Genomic DNA, 17141 nt, shown 5'->3' with positions numbered 1-17141 from the left:
CTGAGACCCCACAGCTAATTCTCCCCTGGTCTCCTCGCTGGCCCAAATAGGACCAATTTAGCAAGCTAGCCCTGGTGATCGCCTGATGTTTATTGGACGGATTTCCCCCCTAAATTGATTTTTGAATTTGTAGTTATTCACACCTTATACTGTATTTTATGATGTTTTTTGTTGCATCAATTAAGTGTTTTAAATTTGTTGTTACCTCCCCTGAGCCCGGTTTTCTGAACTGGGAAGGGCAGCGTATAAATAAAAAATTATTCTTATTATTTATTTCTTCGTCGCCTACATGTCTAAAGGGCCAGGCCCAGGAGTGCCTTCTGGAGAAATCGATGCTGGACAACCGGAAGAGCTTCCTTGTGGCCAGGATCAGTGCCCAGGTGAGCAGTTTGGGGAGACTTGAACTTGGATGACTAGTGCCTGAAAAGTGGCCTCCCCCTGAGCCTGGGGCAGGTTAGGGCCTTCCTCTAAAGCAGCCAGGTGCATTTTTTGCTGTGCAGTTAGGTTTGCTTGACAGGGCTGTCCCACATGCCCTTCCCGATGGAGCTGTAGAATCAGACAAGACCCCCAAAGGCCATCTAGCCCAACCCCTTGCAATGCAGGGATCCCAGCTCAAGAATCCCTGACAGATGGCCGTCCAAATTCTGCATTAAAACTTCCAGTGAAAGAGAGTCCACTTACCTTTAGAAAGCTATTCCAATGTTCAGATGGGTTCTCCTTTCTCGTGATACGCATCCATCAGTTCGGCTCCTGCAGTGGGGAAAATTTGTCAGCGTCTAAAGCAGCAGTCACTCAGAACCTTTCCCACCCTCCCCAAATTCCCTTCCCAAGGTGGTGGATTACTACAAAGAAGCGTGTCGAGCTTTGGAGAACTCTGAAACAGCCTCCCTGCTGGGGAAGATTCAGAAGGACTGGAAGAAGCTGGTGCAGATGAAGATCTACTATTTCGCTGCCGTGGCCCACGTAAGTATCCTGGGGGGACCCTGCTCTGGTGAGCTGGGCTTCACCCAAACATGACCTCCCCACACTTAATCCTTTGGTTAGATAAAGGTAAAGAGACCCCTGACCATTAGGTCCAGTTGTGGCTGACTCTGGCGTTGCAGCGCTCATCCCGCTTAACTGGCCAAGGGAGCCGGCGTACAGCTTCCGGGTCATGTGGCCAGCATGACTAAGGTGCTTCTGGCAAACCAGAGCAGCGCATAGAAATGCCGTTTACCTTCCTGCCAGAGCGGTACCTATACTTGCACTGGTGTGATTTCGAACTGCTAGGTAGCAGGAGCAGGGACCGAGCAATGGGAGCTCACCCCGTCGCGGGGATTCGAACCGCCGACCTTCTGATTGGCAAGTCCTAGGCTCTGTGGTTTAACCCACAGTGCCACCCACATCCCTTGGTTAGATAAGATAAGATAAAACTTTATTCTCATTAGCCAATGGTCATAGCAACAGTAAAACATACAGTAAATGCAGAAAAGGAGGTTTGATATAAGAGCACATTTCAAAGACCTGAATCAGCCATCAGTTAGTTGCCTTTATTCTGATTGCCCCTGCTATGAACCTAGCAACCTTTGCTGATATCTGCTCATTTTGATCTGATAGAAGAGCGGACATTGTGGCAGTGCTTGAGCGCCCTGGGATGGTTAGTACGAGTGGGGTGATGATCTCGTTCCTCAGGTCTTTGTAGAGAGTGCAGGACAGGAGGACGTGTGCTGCTGTTTCGGTACTACCACAGGGGCAAAGGCGTTTCTCAGGCAGGATCTTTTGGAATCGACCCTCAAGTATTGCACATGGCAAAACATCCAGTCTTGCAAGTGTAAAAGCACGTCTGTATTTTGGGATAAGTTTGTGCAGATATGGGGCCAGAGAAACAAAATGGAGAGGTGGAAAATAAACATACTCTACCTGCCTGTGGGCTGTCTCGCCAGAGTGGTGCATGCTCTGTTATCTCTCGCTTGGACTACTGCAATGTGCTCTACGTGGGGCTACCTTTAAGGTGATCCGGAAACGACAACTGATCCAGAATGCGGCAGCTAGACTGGTGACTGGGAGCGGCCGCTGAGACCACATAACACCGGTCTTGAAAGACCTACATTGGCTCCCAGTACGTTTCCGAGCACAATTCAAAGTGTTGGTGCTGACCTTTCAAGCCCTAAACGGCCTTGGTCCAGTATACCTGAAGGAGCGTCTCCACCCCCACTGTTCTACCTGGACACTGAGGTCCAGCTCCAAGGGCCTTCTGGCGGTTCCCTCGCTGTGAGAAGCCAAGTTACAGGGAACCAGGCAGAGGGCCTTCTTGGTAGTGGCACCTGCCCTGTGGAATGCCCTCCCACCAGATGTCAAAGAGAACAACAACTCTCTGACTTTTAGAAGACATCTGAAGGCAGCCCTGTTTAGGGAAGCTTTTAACATTTGATGCATTACTGTATTTTAATATTTTGTTGGAAGCCGCCCAGAGTGGCTTGGGAAAGCCCAGCCAGATGGACGGGATATAAATAATAAATTATTATTATTATTATTATCCTTTGGTTTGTGTTGGAACCTGAAGGCTGTTATTGGCTCTGTCGTCTCAACCCTCACTGGGATGGGAGTACAGGAATGAGGCTTTATGGGAAGAACTCACCTCTCTGTTCCTCCCTGCCCCTTCTGTCTATGGGGTTTTGTGTGTGAGTTGAGCTTTTGATTTCTGCTTCCTGCTCGAGGGATGAGGGTTTGTGGGGCGGATGGAGGCGATGCCAGGTTGTGAGGCGGTGCCTGGGACCAACCCAGGGGTGCTGTGTCTGGCTGGCTGCTACAAATGTGATTCTTCTCTGTCTTTCAGTTGCACATGGGGAAGCAGGCGGAGGAGCAGCAGAAGTATGGCGAGAGGGTAAGCCTGTTTGCTTCCAAAGTTCTGGGCTGAGTGGGGAACTCACAAACTGCTTGCCGCGGTAGATCTCCTGGATGATAGGTGAAAAGATAGCCATCTTCAAATACCTGAAGGGCTGTCATGTGGGCGATGGAACAAGCTTGTTTCACGCTGCTCCAGAGAGAGGGACAGGAACCAGCAGTTTCAAATTACGAGGAAGGAGATTTTGAAGAATTGACAGCAGGAGCTGTTTGACAGTGGAACTGGCTCCCTCGGAAAGTGGTGGGCTCTTCTTCTTCGGAGGTCTTTAAGCAGAGGTTAAGGGACGCGGGTGGCGCTGTGGGTTAAACCACAGAGCCTAGGACTTGCCGATCAGAAGGTCAGCAGTTCAAATCCCCATGGCAGGGTGAGCTCCCATTGCTCGGTCCCTGCTCCTGCCCACCTAGCAGTTCAAAAGCACGTCAAAGTGCAAGTAGATAAATAGGTACCGCTCCAGCAGGAAGGTAAATGGCATTTCTGTGCGCTGCTCTGGTTCATCAGAAGTTCCTTAGTCATGACCTGGAAGCTGTATGCCGACTCCCTCAGCCAATAAAGCAAGATGAGCGCCACAACCCCAGAGTCGGTCACGACTGGACCTAATGGTCAGGGGTCCCTTTACCTTTTAAGCAGAGGTTGGCTGGCCATGTGTCAGGGATTTTAAGCTGTGGTCCCTGCGTTGCAACGGGTTGGACTAGATGTCCTTGGGGTACAATTCCGTGATTCTGCAGTAGGTGAGGGGTAGAGAGACTGGGGCAGGTTTTGCGCTTTCCGTGGTGCTGAAACTTGTAATACAGGCTTCATATATATATATATATAGATTTTAACATACAATTTTCAACAGTAATTATGAAGGAATGGGTTTCCAAAACCCAAAAACTGACTGTGCAGGCAGTTTTAAACTGCACCAAAATTCCTATTTTTCCTTAGCTAAAATGCATAAACTCAAGCCGTTGAGTAAATCCATAACAAGAACAAAGCTCTCTCTCCCTTATCACTCCATGGCGGCAATGAGTGACCTTGCCAAGTTCCAGTACAGCAGGGATGATGTGTGTGTGCCTTATCTTATGTGCTGACCACAAAAGACGCGCAGACCCACGTCTGGGAATAATGCCAGAGTGTGTTCTCGGAAATGGTGACCTCTGCGTCCCAGATAAGAGTAGGAAGAGGAAGATCCTTTTATGGTCAGAAGTACAGGAAGGAAGATCCTTTTGTGGTTGAGAGTACCAGAGCAGGAACTTACGTGATGTCATCCTGTGTACGTAGGCCGACGTGGTTGGGCTCCTAGGGGAGGAGTGAGAGGGTGCCTGGAGGATATATAAACTGCATGAAACCTGTCATTTCTTTGGACTTGCTGTGGACTTGATCACGCAATCCGGAGAGCAGAATACAGTGGTGCCCCGCAAGACGAACGCCTCGCAAGACGGAAAACCCGCTAGACGAAAGGGTTTTCCGTTTTGGAAGCACTTCGCAAAACAAATTTCCCTATGGGCTTGCTTCGCAAGACGAAATGTCTTGTGAGTTCCTGCGGGTTTTTCCCCCTTTCCCCCCCTTTTCCTAAGCCGCTAAGCCGCTTATCAGCTGATCCACTAAAAGCCGCTAAACCGCTAATAGCGCTAATCCGCTAAGCTGTCAATGGGCTTGCTTCGCAAGACGAAAAAACCGCTAGATGAAGAGCCTCACGGAACGGATTAATTTCGTCTTGCGAGGCACCACTGTAAACTCTTTCTTTGGACCAACCTCGGTGTCATTTTTACTTCCTTCCTCATGTCCTGGAGCAACGCAAACCCAATCGATGAACTCCAATAAGGCTACAATTAAACATACTTTTACATCTTATTCAATTTTTTTGACTTCCATCAGTCCTGTCTGAAAATTTCCCAGTCTAATTTCTTAGTATGCATTTCTTATTTTCCCTATTACATTTCAAACTCATAACCAATATCTCTATCTTTTTCTACTTTGTAACACTTCATCTATTTTTTCCTTACAAAACTTCTTGTAGTCCTACTAGCGTAATTTGTGGATTGCAGCTGCTCTTCAAATAATTGATATACTTCTTCCAGTCTTCTGTAAATCTCTGGTCCCGCAGGTTTCAAATCCTTCCTGTCATTTTGTCCAATTCTGCATAGTCCATTTATTTCGTCTTCCATTCTTCTTTCGTCGGAATTTCTTCTCGCTTCCGTTTCTGGGCTAACATTACTCTTGCCGCTGGTGTTGCATATAAGAACAATTTAACATCTTGCCTATTAATGTCTTGGCCTTGTAATACAGGCTTCTAATTGACCACAGCTGTCACTTGTCCCAAACAGCGAAACCTTCAGCCTTGCCCTTGTATTGTTGATGTTACAATAACTGAAGGACAGCTGTGGTTGGGAGATGGGGTTGGAAGGGGAGGAGGCAGAGGGGAGAGCGAGGAATCCCAACCTTCTCTCCCTGGCGCAGACCTCCCTTTGAAGCCCTTGTCAGGATGAGTCCAGAAGGAGTGTTTTCTGTTCCCTTGCCATATCTGTGACTACCTAAGGCACTAGTCCTCACACATGGCAGGTGTGGCGGAAGCCCTGCGAATGGACTTCAGGCTGCAAATGGGGCTTCTTGTGATGAGATGACCCTCTCTTATGGCACTCCCTGCGTGCACGTTTTCTATCTGCAGGGAATTTGGGTGTGTTATAAGAAAGACTGCCTTATGGGGTATTCCAGAGCCCATATAAAGTCCTTAAGTGGGTTCCCTATTGGTAGGAGAAAGTAACAGAGGCCAACCAGAGTATATTGAGAAGCAAAGCGGCTAGTAAGCCTGATCTTTATTCAAGGAACTGTTGCAACAGGGTCCCCACTCATCACACGCAGGAGGGAGGAGAACCCTGAACAATGGTGCACAAGACCCTATATAGACCTTTGAAGTTGCCCACCCTGTAGCCCAAGACCACCCCCCTGAAACATCATACATGCATCACAGAAGGGAGGCAGACTCCAGCAGAAATCCTGTCTTCCAGGATACCTGATAATGGTCACTGGTTGCATTACCTGGGCAGTCTAGCCTATTCATACACAAATATGTCCTTATTAGTGTATTCTTGGTCTTTGTGGAAGCCGCCCAGAGTGGCTGGGGAAGCCCAGCCAGATGGGCGGGGTACAAATAATATATTATTATTATTATTTATTAAGACAAGATTTGCAAGCAAAAAGGCAGTGGGAAGGGATTCCCCATTTGCCTCCCTTACTGCAGTGGACTATTTGAGGTCATTGGGAGAATCAAAATGGCTTCGGGATTGCTCTTCAATACTATTGCAGACATGCTGTTCATATATTTTGATATGCATGCATTTATGAATATTTCTTCTATGTTTGAGACCTTAAAATTCTTATAACGTGTGTGAGAGAAAGGCTCAGTTTTCTTACTCTTAATAGAAAGCATAGCCCGTTTGACAGTGGACTTTGGTTGTCTGAATCTCTGCCCCCTTTGCAGGTCATCTACTTCCAGAGTGCTCTGGACAAGCTCAATGAAGCCATCAAACTGGCCAAGGTACACCTTTCTTCCTACCCCCTTCCCGAAAGTGGCTTGAAAAGTTATTTAGTTAAACTGTGGAGGCAATGATGGCCCCCAACTTGGATGGTTTTAAAAGAGGATTGGACCAATTGATGGAGGAGAGGGCTGTCGATGGCTGAGTCCCCTCCCCGCTGCCCCCCTGCCTCTTAGCTTCCCCCTAGAGAATCCCCCCAAGGGACACGGGTGGCGCTGTGGGTTAAACCGCAGAGCCTAGGACTTGCCGATCAGAAGGTTCAAATCCCCGTGACGGGGTGAGCTCCCGTTGCTCAGTCCCTGCTCCTGCCAACCTAGCAGTTCGAAAGCACGTCAAAGTGCAAGTAGATAAATAGGTACCACTCCAGCGGGAAGGTGAACGGCGTTTCCGTGCGCTGCTCTGGTTCGCCAGAAGCGGCTTAGTCCTGCTGGCCACATGACCCGGAAGCTGGACGCCGGCTCCCTCAGCCAATAAAGCGAGATGAGCGCCGCAACCCCAGAGTCGGCCACGACTGGACCTAATGGTCAGGGGGCCCTTTACCTTTACCTAGAGAATCCCCCCAGTGGCTGCTACTGCCTGCTTTGGGAATTGTTGGTGTACCTCTATCCTGCCTCCCGCCATCTCTGCCTGCGGACCACCTGCTTATTATGGATATGTTTTGAACCTGACATTTCCCCTTTCAGGGTCAGCCTGAGACCGTGCAGGAAGCCCTTAGGTTCACCATGGATGTCATTGGAGGAAAGTGAGTCTCTGCTACCCGTTAACTCTTGGCATGCCTGGGCCTGGGTCCCTGTCACACCAGTTCCCTTCCCTAATCTCAGCTCTGCACCAAGAGAGCCTGCCTGGTGCAGAGAGGGGGGGGAGCGCACTCCTGTCCAGAAATTGGGAGACCCACTGTCAATCAGAAGTCAGATGTTGACGGGTCTGGTGGTCTCACCCGTAGACCTTTGCTTTGCTCAGTTCTGCTCTTCCAGGCATTCCCTGCTTATTTTTGTGATTCTGTGAAACCATGAGGGCTAGAAAACCTTTTTTTTTTAACATACCATGCGCTTGGATTCCTAAGTTACTCTACATAGAGTAATAATTTCAAGAAACGCACGCATGTGAGAAGAACGAGGCTCTCCCAGGTGAGAGCTGGGAGCGTCCACCCCCTTTTTATGCGAGACAAGGGTTAATTAAGATCTCCCTCTGATAAAGGCATAGACCTTTGCTTTGCTTTGCTCAGTTCTGTTCTTCCAGGCATTCCCTGCATATTTTTGTGATTCTGTGAAACCATGAGGGCTAGAAAACCTTTTTTTTTAACATACCATGCGCTTGGATTCCTAAGTTACTCTACATAGAGTAATAATTTCAAGAAACGCACGCATGTGAGAAGAACGAGGCTCTCCCAGGTGAGAGCTGGGAGCGTCCACCCCCTTTTTATGCGAGACAAGGGTTAATTAAGATCTCCCTCTGATAAAGGCATAGACCTTTGCTTTGCTTTGCTCAGTTCTGTTCTTCCAGGCATTCCCTCCGTATTTTTGTGATTCTGTGAAACCATGAGGACTAGAAAACCTTTTTTTAAAAAAACTAACAACAACAACAATAATAAATTGTATTTATACCCCGCCCTGCCTGGCCAGAGCTGGGCTCAGGACAGCTAACACTAGTAAAATTACAGTAAAAACATAATGGGGGGGGACCAATTTAAAATACAGGTTAAAATGCAATTTAAAATTCAGCCTTATTTTAAAAGTAGCCCATGGATCAAAACCGTAAGGGGAGGGAAACATAAGGGTCAGACTCAGTCCAAACCAAAGGCCAGGCGGAACAGCTCTTGTCTTGCAGGTCCTGCAGAAAGATGTCAAGTCCCGCAGGGCCCTGGTCTCTTGGGACAGAGTGTTCCACCAAGTCGGGGCCAGTACTGAAAAGGCCCTGGCCCTAGTTGAGACCAATCGAACCACCTTGCAACCTGGAACCTCTAAAATGTTGTCATTTGTGGACCACACGTTTGGATTCCTAAGTTACTCTACATAGAGTAATGAATTCAAGAAATACATGCATGGGAAAAGAACGAGACGCTCATAGTTGAGAGCTTTGAGGGTCCACCCCCTTTTTATGCGAGAAAAGGGTTAATTAAGATCTCCCCCTGATAGAGAGCTTTGCATTATTTTCTTCCTCTTTTTTTTCTTTATTTACTTTTTCCATTTTTATTCAGAGTCATCTGTTTTTTTATTGTATTCTATGTTGGGAAAGTTTCAATTGAAAAAGAAAGAAATGCACACAGATTTGCAAGTTTTCACTTTGGGCTTGGGACGTAAGGAGTTACTGACCAGAACACCCCCGCCTCCTTCCCTCTTTCCAAGTTTTGCTTTTACCTAGTATTCCCCATATTTCTGGAGCCCCCCCCCCAAAAAAAGTCCCACTGTCTGTAGTTCCTCTGACTTTGGGTGTGGGGCATCGCTAAACATAACACCCTTTGAAAATGTACAACTATGATATTGGCTGCTTTCTTGGAACTGTACCTGAAGCAAAAATATGTGATACTTCTTCCTGAGCCCCTCCCCCCAGCAGCAACGCCCTTCAAGCCTGTTGTCACTTTGCAGGTACAACTCTGCCAAAAAGGACAATGACTTCATCTACCATGAAGCTGTCCCTGCTCTGGATACCTTGCAGTCGGTGAAAGGTAAAGTCAAGACACTCTGTTTTCACAGAATTGTAAAGTTGGACCGCCTCCAGCGGTCAGGAGTTCAGCCTACACTCGAGTAGGACCCTGGCAGAGACACATGCCCGACTGGCATGTTCCCTCCCTCCTAGTCGAACGTTCGGGAGCTTCATAAGCTTTCTTCAGCCCGAACATCACAGCGACCGATGCCAAACGACACTGGCACACGTAGGGATCCGCAGAGTCTTCGCAGCTTGTGTGACAGACCCCAGCAACTCAGCATTTTGGCTAATCTACTTTATTTACATATAAACACACACGGAGCACTGCAACATGGCTCCGTCTCTCTCTAGTATCAGACAGCAAAGAGAAAAAGAACAAAGGACAACAGTCCCACTTCACGGAACACAGGAACACAAACATCCTGTCTCCGTCACTTCCCACTCTGTGGAGTCAAAACATATGCAGGAATATCTTCCACAACGTGTGACTCAAACCCACAACCCTGAGATTAAGACTCTCACGCTCTACCAGCTGAGCTATCCCAGCTTTGGAGCATTCCCTATCGCCTTCTCTGCCTGCTGGTCTTCGGTAGGCCAGATGAAGCCCATCCTTCCCCAACCAGGCGCCCTCCAGATGTTTTGAACTACAACTCCCATCATGCATTTTTTCGCAACATCCTTCATATCGGATGTAGCATAGGGCTACCCAAAGCATAAATGTGCAGCGGGTAGTTATGAAAGCTGATCGGCATCACTTTTGGCTGCCTTTTGATGACGATCAAAAACTTTCTTATTCTCCCAGGCTTTGAGCGGAGGCTAGCGGGGGATCTTTCGTCAGATGTTTCCTGCTGACGCCATGATATTGGGGAAGGTTTTGCTGCATCTTGATGGGCTGGGCTTTTGTGGCAGTGATTGGCTTACCTTGTCTTTTGTTGTGGGCCGTTCAGATTTCTTTACAACTTGTTAAATCGCTGCCCACAAAAGTGAGGAAGGGTGTGATATAAATGTAGTCGTAATAATAAAAGCCAAATAAGCATGCAGGACTGGGTAAACTTAAACATTTACAGAAGCTACATGATTATCAGCACTCCATGGGTCCTAGGTATCACCTCTAGGGACGCGGGTGGCTCTGTAGTCTAAACCACTGAGCCTTTTGGGCTTGCCTATCAGAAGGTTGGCGGTTCAAATCCCCACGACGGGGTGAGCTCCCATTGCTCTGTCCCAGCTCCTCCCAACCTAGCAGTTCCAAAGCACACCAGATTAAGTAGATAAATAGATACCACTCCGGTGGGAAGTTAAACGGCATTTCCGTGCGCTCTGGTTTCCGTCACAATGTTCTGGTGTGCCAGAAGCGGTTTAGTCCTGCTGGCCACATAACCCGGAAAATTGTTTGCAGACAAACGCCTGCTCCCTTGGCCTGAAAGCAAGATGAGCGCCACAACCCCATAGTTGCCTATGGTCCTTTACCTTTACCTTTTTTAGGAATCAACTCTCTGTTCTCAAGTGCTTTATTAACCCAACATTACTTCGTCCGCAGGCGCTCCTCTGGTGAAAGCCCTTCCCGTCAACCCTACAGATCCGGCTGTCACAGGCCCTGACATTTTTGCCAAGCTGGTTCCAATGGCTGCCCATGAGGCCTCTTCGCTCTACAGGTGAGCAGCTGCTTTGCATTCTGGGAGACTGTTTTGCCTGCCAGGTCCATTGGAGGGGGGGCTGCAGGAAAACAGGTGGGGATTAAAGGGTCGAGATGAGAGGCTTGATAGCAAGGCAAGGAGAAGAAGAAGAATTTATTATTTATACGAAGAAGAAGAATTTATTATTGGACCCGTTAAAGGGTAAAATAGCATTGTGAAATAATTTAAAATGAGTTGGAAAAAAGGTTTAAAGGTACTTTCCAAAAAACCCCACCAGATTTCTTTTTGTTGGGGATAATTCAGACGGAAATCTCCAGGTGTCAAAAAAAAAAAAGGCTATCTATGTATGCCACTACTGCGGCCCGTGTTTTGTTAGCCCCAAAATGGAAAATGAGTGAATGGCAATTTAAGCTGATGGAATACACGCAGCTTGTGGACCTCTTGCCAAAATGGACGCTGGGCAAAGGCTGCATCTCTGTGCATGGAGTAGTTTGCGCTTCTGCGCATGCGCGAGTGGCAAACCTGGAAATAACCCGTTCTGGTACTTCTGGGTTTACCATGGACGTTCGCCGGAACGGACGCTAGACAAGGTGGACGTTCGCGGAGGTATTGCTGTATAGAATAAGCCTCTGTGTTTCCCTTGCAGCGAAGAGAAGGCCAAGCTGCTGAGAGAAGTGATGGCCAAGATTGACGCCAAAAATGAAGTCCTGGAGTACGTATTTAAGGCTCGCGGGATCTGGGACCCTGAAGTTGGGACTGGGGGAAGTCACCATGGAGGATGGGGTGAGGGGGGGCTGCCTCTTTACTCATGGGTCACAGGGGTGGTCTCGCCGCATCATCATCCTAATACATTTTTATTTATATCCCGCCCTCCCCAGCCGAAGCCGGGCTCAGAGCGGCTAACAACAATAAAAGTAACACAACATTCTAAAATCGATTCATTTTAAAATTAATTCAAAATCAAATTCATGGAAGCTATTGGGCTACAGTTCTGTGAGGATTACCAAAGGAGGGGGTCAGACTGTGCCTTGGCCAAAGGCCTGGTGGAACAGCTCTGTCTTGCAGGCCTTGCGGAAAGATGTCAAGTCCCGAAGGGCCCTACTCTCTTGGGACAGAGCACTCCACCAGATCGGGGCCACGGCCAAAGAAGCCCTGGCTCTGGTTGAGGCCAGCCTAACCTCCCTGCGGCCTGGGACCTCCAAGATGATTTTATTTGAAGACCGTAGGGTCCTCCGTGGGACATAACAGAAGAGGCGGTCCCGTAGGTACGAGGGTCCTATGCCGTATAGGGCTTTAAAGGTTAAAACTAGCACTTTAAACCTGATCTTGGACTCCACTGGTAGCCAGTGCAGCTGGTATAGCACCGGGTGAATGTGATCCCGCAGCAAGGACCCCGTAAGGAGCCTCGCCGCAGCATTCTGCACCCGCTGGAGTTTTTTATATTCAGGCCAATATGTTAATCAAAATGGCGCCAGAAGATGTCATATTTGGAATTTGCTGGAATTTCCCCTTTGAGAACGCAAAGTTCCTGGGTCAGTTTCTCCGATGTGGCTATAAATAAGGCTATAAATAACCAGTTTGTGTTATAGCAGGCACCCCCAAACTCCAGATGTTTTGGGACTACATATGTCAGGCACTAATTTGATACTACATATGTCAGGCATGGCCAAACTTGGCCCTCCAGATATTTTTGGGACTACAATTCCCATCATCCCTGACCACTGATCATGTTAGCTAGGGATGATGGGAGTTGTAGTCCCAAAACATCTGGAGGGCCGAGTTTGGGGATGCCTGTTGGTTTCCAGTCCTTTTGAGGCTCCGCCTAGGGATGGGAGCACCCAAGCTCTGCCCTGTGACCCCTCCTGTTACTCTTCTTTCTTTGTAGACAATTCATGGACTCGTTGCAGCTGGACCCCGAGACCGTCGACAACCTGGACATGTACAACCACATCCCGCCCGTCTTGATGGAGAAATGCGCAGCGCTCAGCGTGCGCCCAGAGACTGTGAAAAACCTTGTTCAGTCCATGCAGGGTAGGTTTATGGGACTGGGGATGAGGTGTGTATGTGCGTGCAAGGAAGAAACCGCTCAGGTTTTTACCAGGGGTGGAGAACTTGTGATGGAGTTGCTGAGGGACTAGCTGCTTGTTTAAACTTATATAGTAATTGACTGTAAGCTTTTGTGTTGGAACACGTAGTACAGTGGTGCCTCGCAAGACGAAATTAATCCGTTCCGTGAGGCTCTTCGTATAGCGCTTTTTTTGTCTTGCGAAGCAAGCCCATTGACGGCTTAGCGGATTAGCGCTATTAGCGGTTTAGCGGCTTTTAGCGGATCAGCTGTTAAGCGGCTTATTAGCGGATCAGCTGATAAGCGGCTTAGCAGCTTAGGAAAAGGGGGGGAAAGGGGGAAAAAACCCGCAGGAATTTGCAAGACATTTTCGTCTTGCGAAGCAAGCCCATAGGGAAATTCGTTTTGCGAAGCGCCTCCAAAACGGAAAACCTTTTCGTCTAGCGGGTTTTCCGTCTTGCGAGGCGTTCTTCTTGCGGGGCACCACTGTACAACAATGTTATACACTGGGGCTGGGAACCTGCAGCCTCTGGGCCAGTCTTGGCCTGCAAGAACATTTCCCCCAAACCATGCCCATCAGCTGATGTCTTTGGCGATGACAGCCGATGGGGTGGAGGACAGGATTTTAATCCTAGTTTGCAAGATTGCACACCCAAGGGAGCAGGATTTAATCCTTGCTATTCCACTGAGCGGGACGCGGGTGGCACTGTGGGTTAAACCACAGAGCCTAGGACTTGCCAATCAGAAGGTCGGCGGTTCTAATCCCCGCGGCGGGGTGATAATTAGATAATTAGGTACCGCTCCGGCGGGAAGGTACACGGCGTTTCTGTGCGCTGCTCTGGTTCGCCAGAGGCGGCTTCGTCATGCTGGCCACATGACCCGGAAGCTGTACGCCGGCTCCCTCAGCCAATAAAGCGAGATGAGTGCCGCAACCCCATAGTCGGTCATGACTGGACCTAATGGTCAGGGGTCCCTTTACTTTTACCTTTACCTATTCCACTGAGCAGCGATCACAGCTGTGTGCAAAAGCGCCCTTTGAAGCAGCTCACAGGCTGCTTAAGATGGCTTCCTGAGCCTCCTTCTTGAGCCTCCGGAGGAGAAATTGGAAAAGGGATGCCCAAACGATCAAGGGGATTCAGCAACTTCCCTATACAGAAAGGTGGCCGTGTTTTGGGACTTTTAAGTTTGGAGGAAAGGTGAGAGGTGGCGCGATAGCGGTTTATGAAATCAGGCATGGGATGGAGAAAGTGGCTAGATAAAAGTTTTATCTCCCTCTCTCATAACACTAAAACTCGTAGATGTTCAGTGAAGCTGAAGTGCAGTTAAACTGTGGAACTGCCTGCCACAGGAGACAGCGACGGCCACCATTCTAGATGGCTTTAAAAGAGGATGATTCAAATTCATGGAGTATAGGGCTATCATTAGCTACTAGCAACGAAGCCACTTATGCTCTGCTCCGATAGCAATGCCTCCAAAAGCCAGCTCCTGGAAACAGCAAGAGGGGAGAGGGCTCCTGTGTTCGAATCCTGCTTGCTGGTTTCCCACAGGCATCATGTTGGCCCCTGTGAGAACAGGATGGTGGACTAGATGGTCCAATGGCCTGATCCAATAGACTGTTCTTCTGTTCTCCTGCAAGTCTCTTCTCCTTTAAGTCCCCTGTCTTGTAGGCTTAAGAAGGAAGCATTGGGATCCTTAAATTACCTGTCTATATATCACCAATAACAAATTTGTTTTTGTTTATTGAAAACCTGCCAAGGAGCCCAGTTCATTTTGCTGTTTCTTTAAGGACTTGGTAAAAGGCTCCCATTCTCCTTTAAAGTCACAGTTGCCCTTATCACGGAGTTTGTGCGTCAATTTCGCCAGTTCCACATAGTCCATCAATTTCCCTTGCCCACAGTTCTTTTGTCAATATGCAGAGAATAAGATATACTGAAAAAACAGAGGGAGGAGCTGAGGGCAGTCCAGACTGGGGTGGGAAGGTGGGATTTTCTTGGGGGGGGGGAAGGGAAAAATAGGGGGGTGCGAAATGAGGATGATATGTCTTTGATAAATGGTTATGCTGAAATTCTTAATACAAATTATATATATATAAAAGGAAGCATTGGGAGACTTGGAAAAGGTCCTGTTCCCCCTTTAAGCCTCCGAGATCAGGGGCTTAAAAGTTTGGAGCGTGGGGAGACTTGCAAAGGCGGAAGGGATTTGGGCGGATGGGCAGCCCCGCCAATGTTGTGAAGTCTCAAAATCTCTCCCTCTGCTCCCCTCCAGTGCTCTCTGGCGTTTTCACGGACGTCGAAGCGTCTCTGAAGGAGATCAGGGACCTGCTAGATGAGGACGAGGCCCAGGAACAGAAGCTGAAGGAGGCGCTGGGGGGGAAGCTGCCCCCGCAGCAGGGCTCCCCTCCCACCCCGCCCTCCTCCTCCGGGCTGGCGGAAGTAGCCAAGGAGTGGGCCAAGTATATGGAGGTACACGAGAAGGCCAGCTTCACCAACACGGAGCTCCACAAGGCCATGAACCTGCACATCAGCAACCTGCGGCTGCTCAGCGGCCCCCTGGAGCAAGTGAGGGCCGCCTTGCCCACCCCCAGCCTGACGGAAGGTGAGGAGGACAAGAAGGCGGTTGCTGCCGTCTCTGCTCTGTTACGGCTTCCTGCCGGTCGAGCCCACGGGCGCCGCGAATCATGGATTCTATAGCTGCGGTTCCTGCATTTCAGGGGGTTGTCTGGATAGCCCATTGGGGTCCCAACTCTACAATTGTGTGATTATACACTCTCTGAAATATGGGGGAAGCCCCCGGTGCCTTCCCCTCCCCTGCTAAGCAGAGCTATGTAAAGACCAGGGATACGGGTGGCGCTGTGGTCTAAACCACTGAGACTCTTGGGATCGCCGATCGGAAGGTCGGCGGTTCGAATCCCCGCGACGGGGTGAGCTCCCGTTGTTCAGTCCCTGCTCCTGCCAACCTAGCAGTTCGAAAGCACGCCAGTCCAAGTAGATAAATAGGTACCAATGTGGCGGGAAGTTAAACACCGTTTCCGTGCGCTCGGTTTCCGTCACGGTGTTCCGTTGTGCCAGAAGCGGTTTAGTCCTGCTGGCCACATGAGCTGGAAAGCTGTCTGTGGACAAACGCCGGCTCCCTTGGCCTGAAAGCGAGATGAGCGCCGCAACCCCAGAGTCGCCTTTGACTGGACTTAAAAATCCAGGGGTCCTTTACCTTAACCTATATAATGACCATTATTACATATATCTCCTGTCTTTCCTCCAAGGAGTTCAAGTTGGTGTGTATGATTCTCCATTTTATCCTCACAACCACCCTTATAATTATTTCATTTCATTATTTCATTTTATGTTAATGTGCTGCCATCAGGCATTCAAAAACATCAGGCATTCAAAAAGTCCCAATACAGGGCTGCCTTCAGATGTCTTCTAAATGTCAGATAGTTGTTTATCTCCTTGACATCTGGTGGGAGGGCGTTCCACAGGGCGGGCGCCACCACCGAGAAGGCCCTCTGCCTGGTTCCCTGTAACCTCACTTCTCGCAGGGAGGGAACTTCCAGAAGGCCCTTGGAGCTGGACCTCAGTGTCTGGGCTGGACAATGGGGGTGGAGACGCTCCTTCAGGTCTACAGGGCCAAGCGGTGAGCTTCATGGCAGCTTGGGGTGATGTTTCAGGATCTGCAGAGACTGATTTCTAGAGCAGTTTCCTTCAGCCGTTTCAGATCCAGGATCCTCCTGCAACCCAAACATAAATTTGGGGGAACCTGCTTCTTAAAGTTTTTATCTCTCTCTTTACCCTGATGATAGTGCTGCTGTTGTCACACACCTGAGATCAGGTTGTCACCCAGTTGTGGGTCCCAGCTCACCGGTTGTAGGCCATGGGACTCTGGGGCCACTCTTTGGGAAGAAGGAATTATTCAATGCCTGTTTTTAAAAATGCAGACCAGAGTATGGGAACACGTCCATTTTGTGTAATCTAGATACAGTGGTGCCTCACAAGACGAATGCCTCACAAGACGAAAAACGCGCAAGATGAAAGGGTTTTTCGTTTTTTGCGTCGTTCCGCAAGACAAATTTCCCTATGGGCTTGCTTTGCAAGACGAAACGTCTTGCGAGTTGTTGCGACTTCGTTTCCTTTTTCTTAAAGCCGTTAAGCCGTTAATAGCCGCTAATAGCCGCTAAGCCGCTAATAGCCGTGCTTCGCAAGACGAAAAAAACCGCAAGACGAAGAGACTCACGGAACGGATTAGTTTCGTCTTGCGAGGCACCACTGTAGATGGCAGCATTAATCCTGGAGCAGTAATTGAAATCCTGCACCTTAAAATAAAAATTAAATTTTTTTGCCAACCTGCTGCCCTGGAGATGTCTTTTGGACTACAAATCCCATCAGCCCCTGTCTGCCTCTTTC

At 48.9% G+C, this 17141-nt stretch overlaps 1 protein-coding gene across 1 annotated transcript in view; it reads left to right on the top strand.

Moving 5' to 3' along the window:
• Positions 1–17141, top strand: part of PTPN23 (protein tyrosine phosphatase non-receptor type 23) — a 56659-nt gene that overhangs the window by 22139 nt on the left and 17379 nt on the right. The window contains exons 7-16 of the mRNA XM_083703910.1: positions 300–380; positions 832–963; positions 2816–2863; positions 6345–6401; positions 7083–7141; positions 8985–9064; positions 10583–10697; positions 11326–11391; positions 12565–12710; positions 15010–15339. Of these exons, the coding sequence (XP_083560036.1) occupies positions 300–380; positions 832–963; positions 2816–2863; positions 6345–6401; positions 7083–7141; positions 8985–9064; positions 10583–10697; positions 11326–11391; positions 12565–12710; positions 15010–15339 (1114 nt within the window). The remainder of the gene's footprint in view (positions 1–299; positions 381–831; positions 964–2815; positions 2864–6344; positions 6402–7082; positions 7142–8984; positions 9065–10582; positions 10698–11325; positions 11392–12564; positions 12711–15009; positions 15340–17141) is intronic.

This window comes from Podarcis gaigeae, assembly GCF_964106915.1.
Source record: "Podarcis gaigeae genome assembly, chromosome: 12".
NCBI lineage: Eukaryota > Metazoa > Chordata > Lepidosauria > Squamata > Lacertidae > Podarcis > Podarcis gaigeae.
The sequence above is the reverse complement of the archived record's forward strand: the minus strand, read 5'-3'. Positions and strand labels throughout refer to the sequence as shown.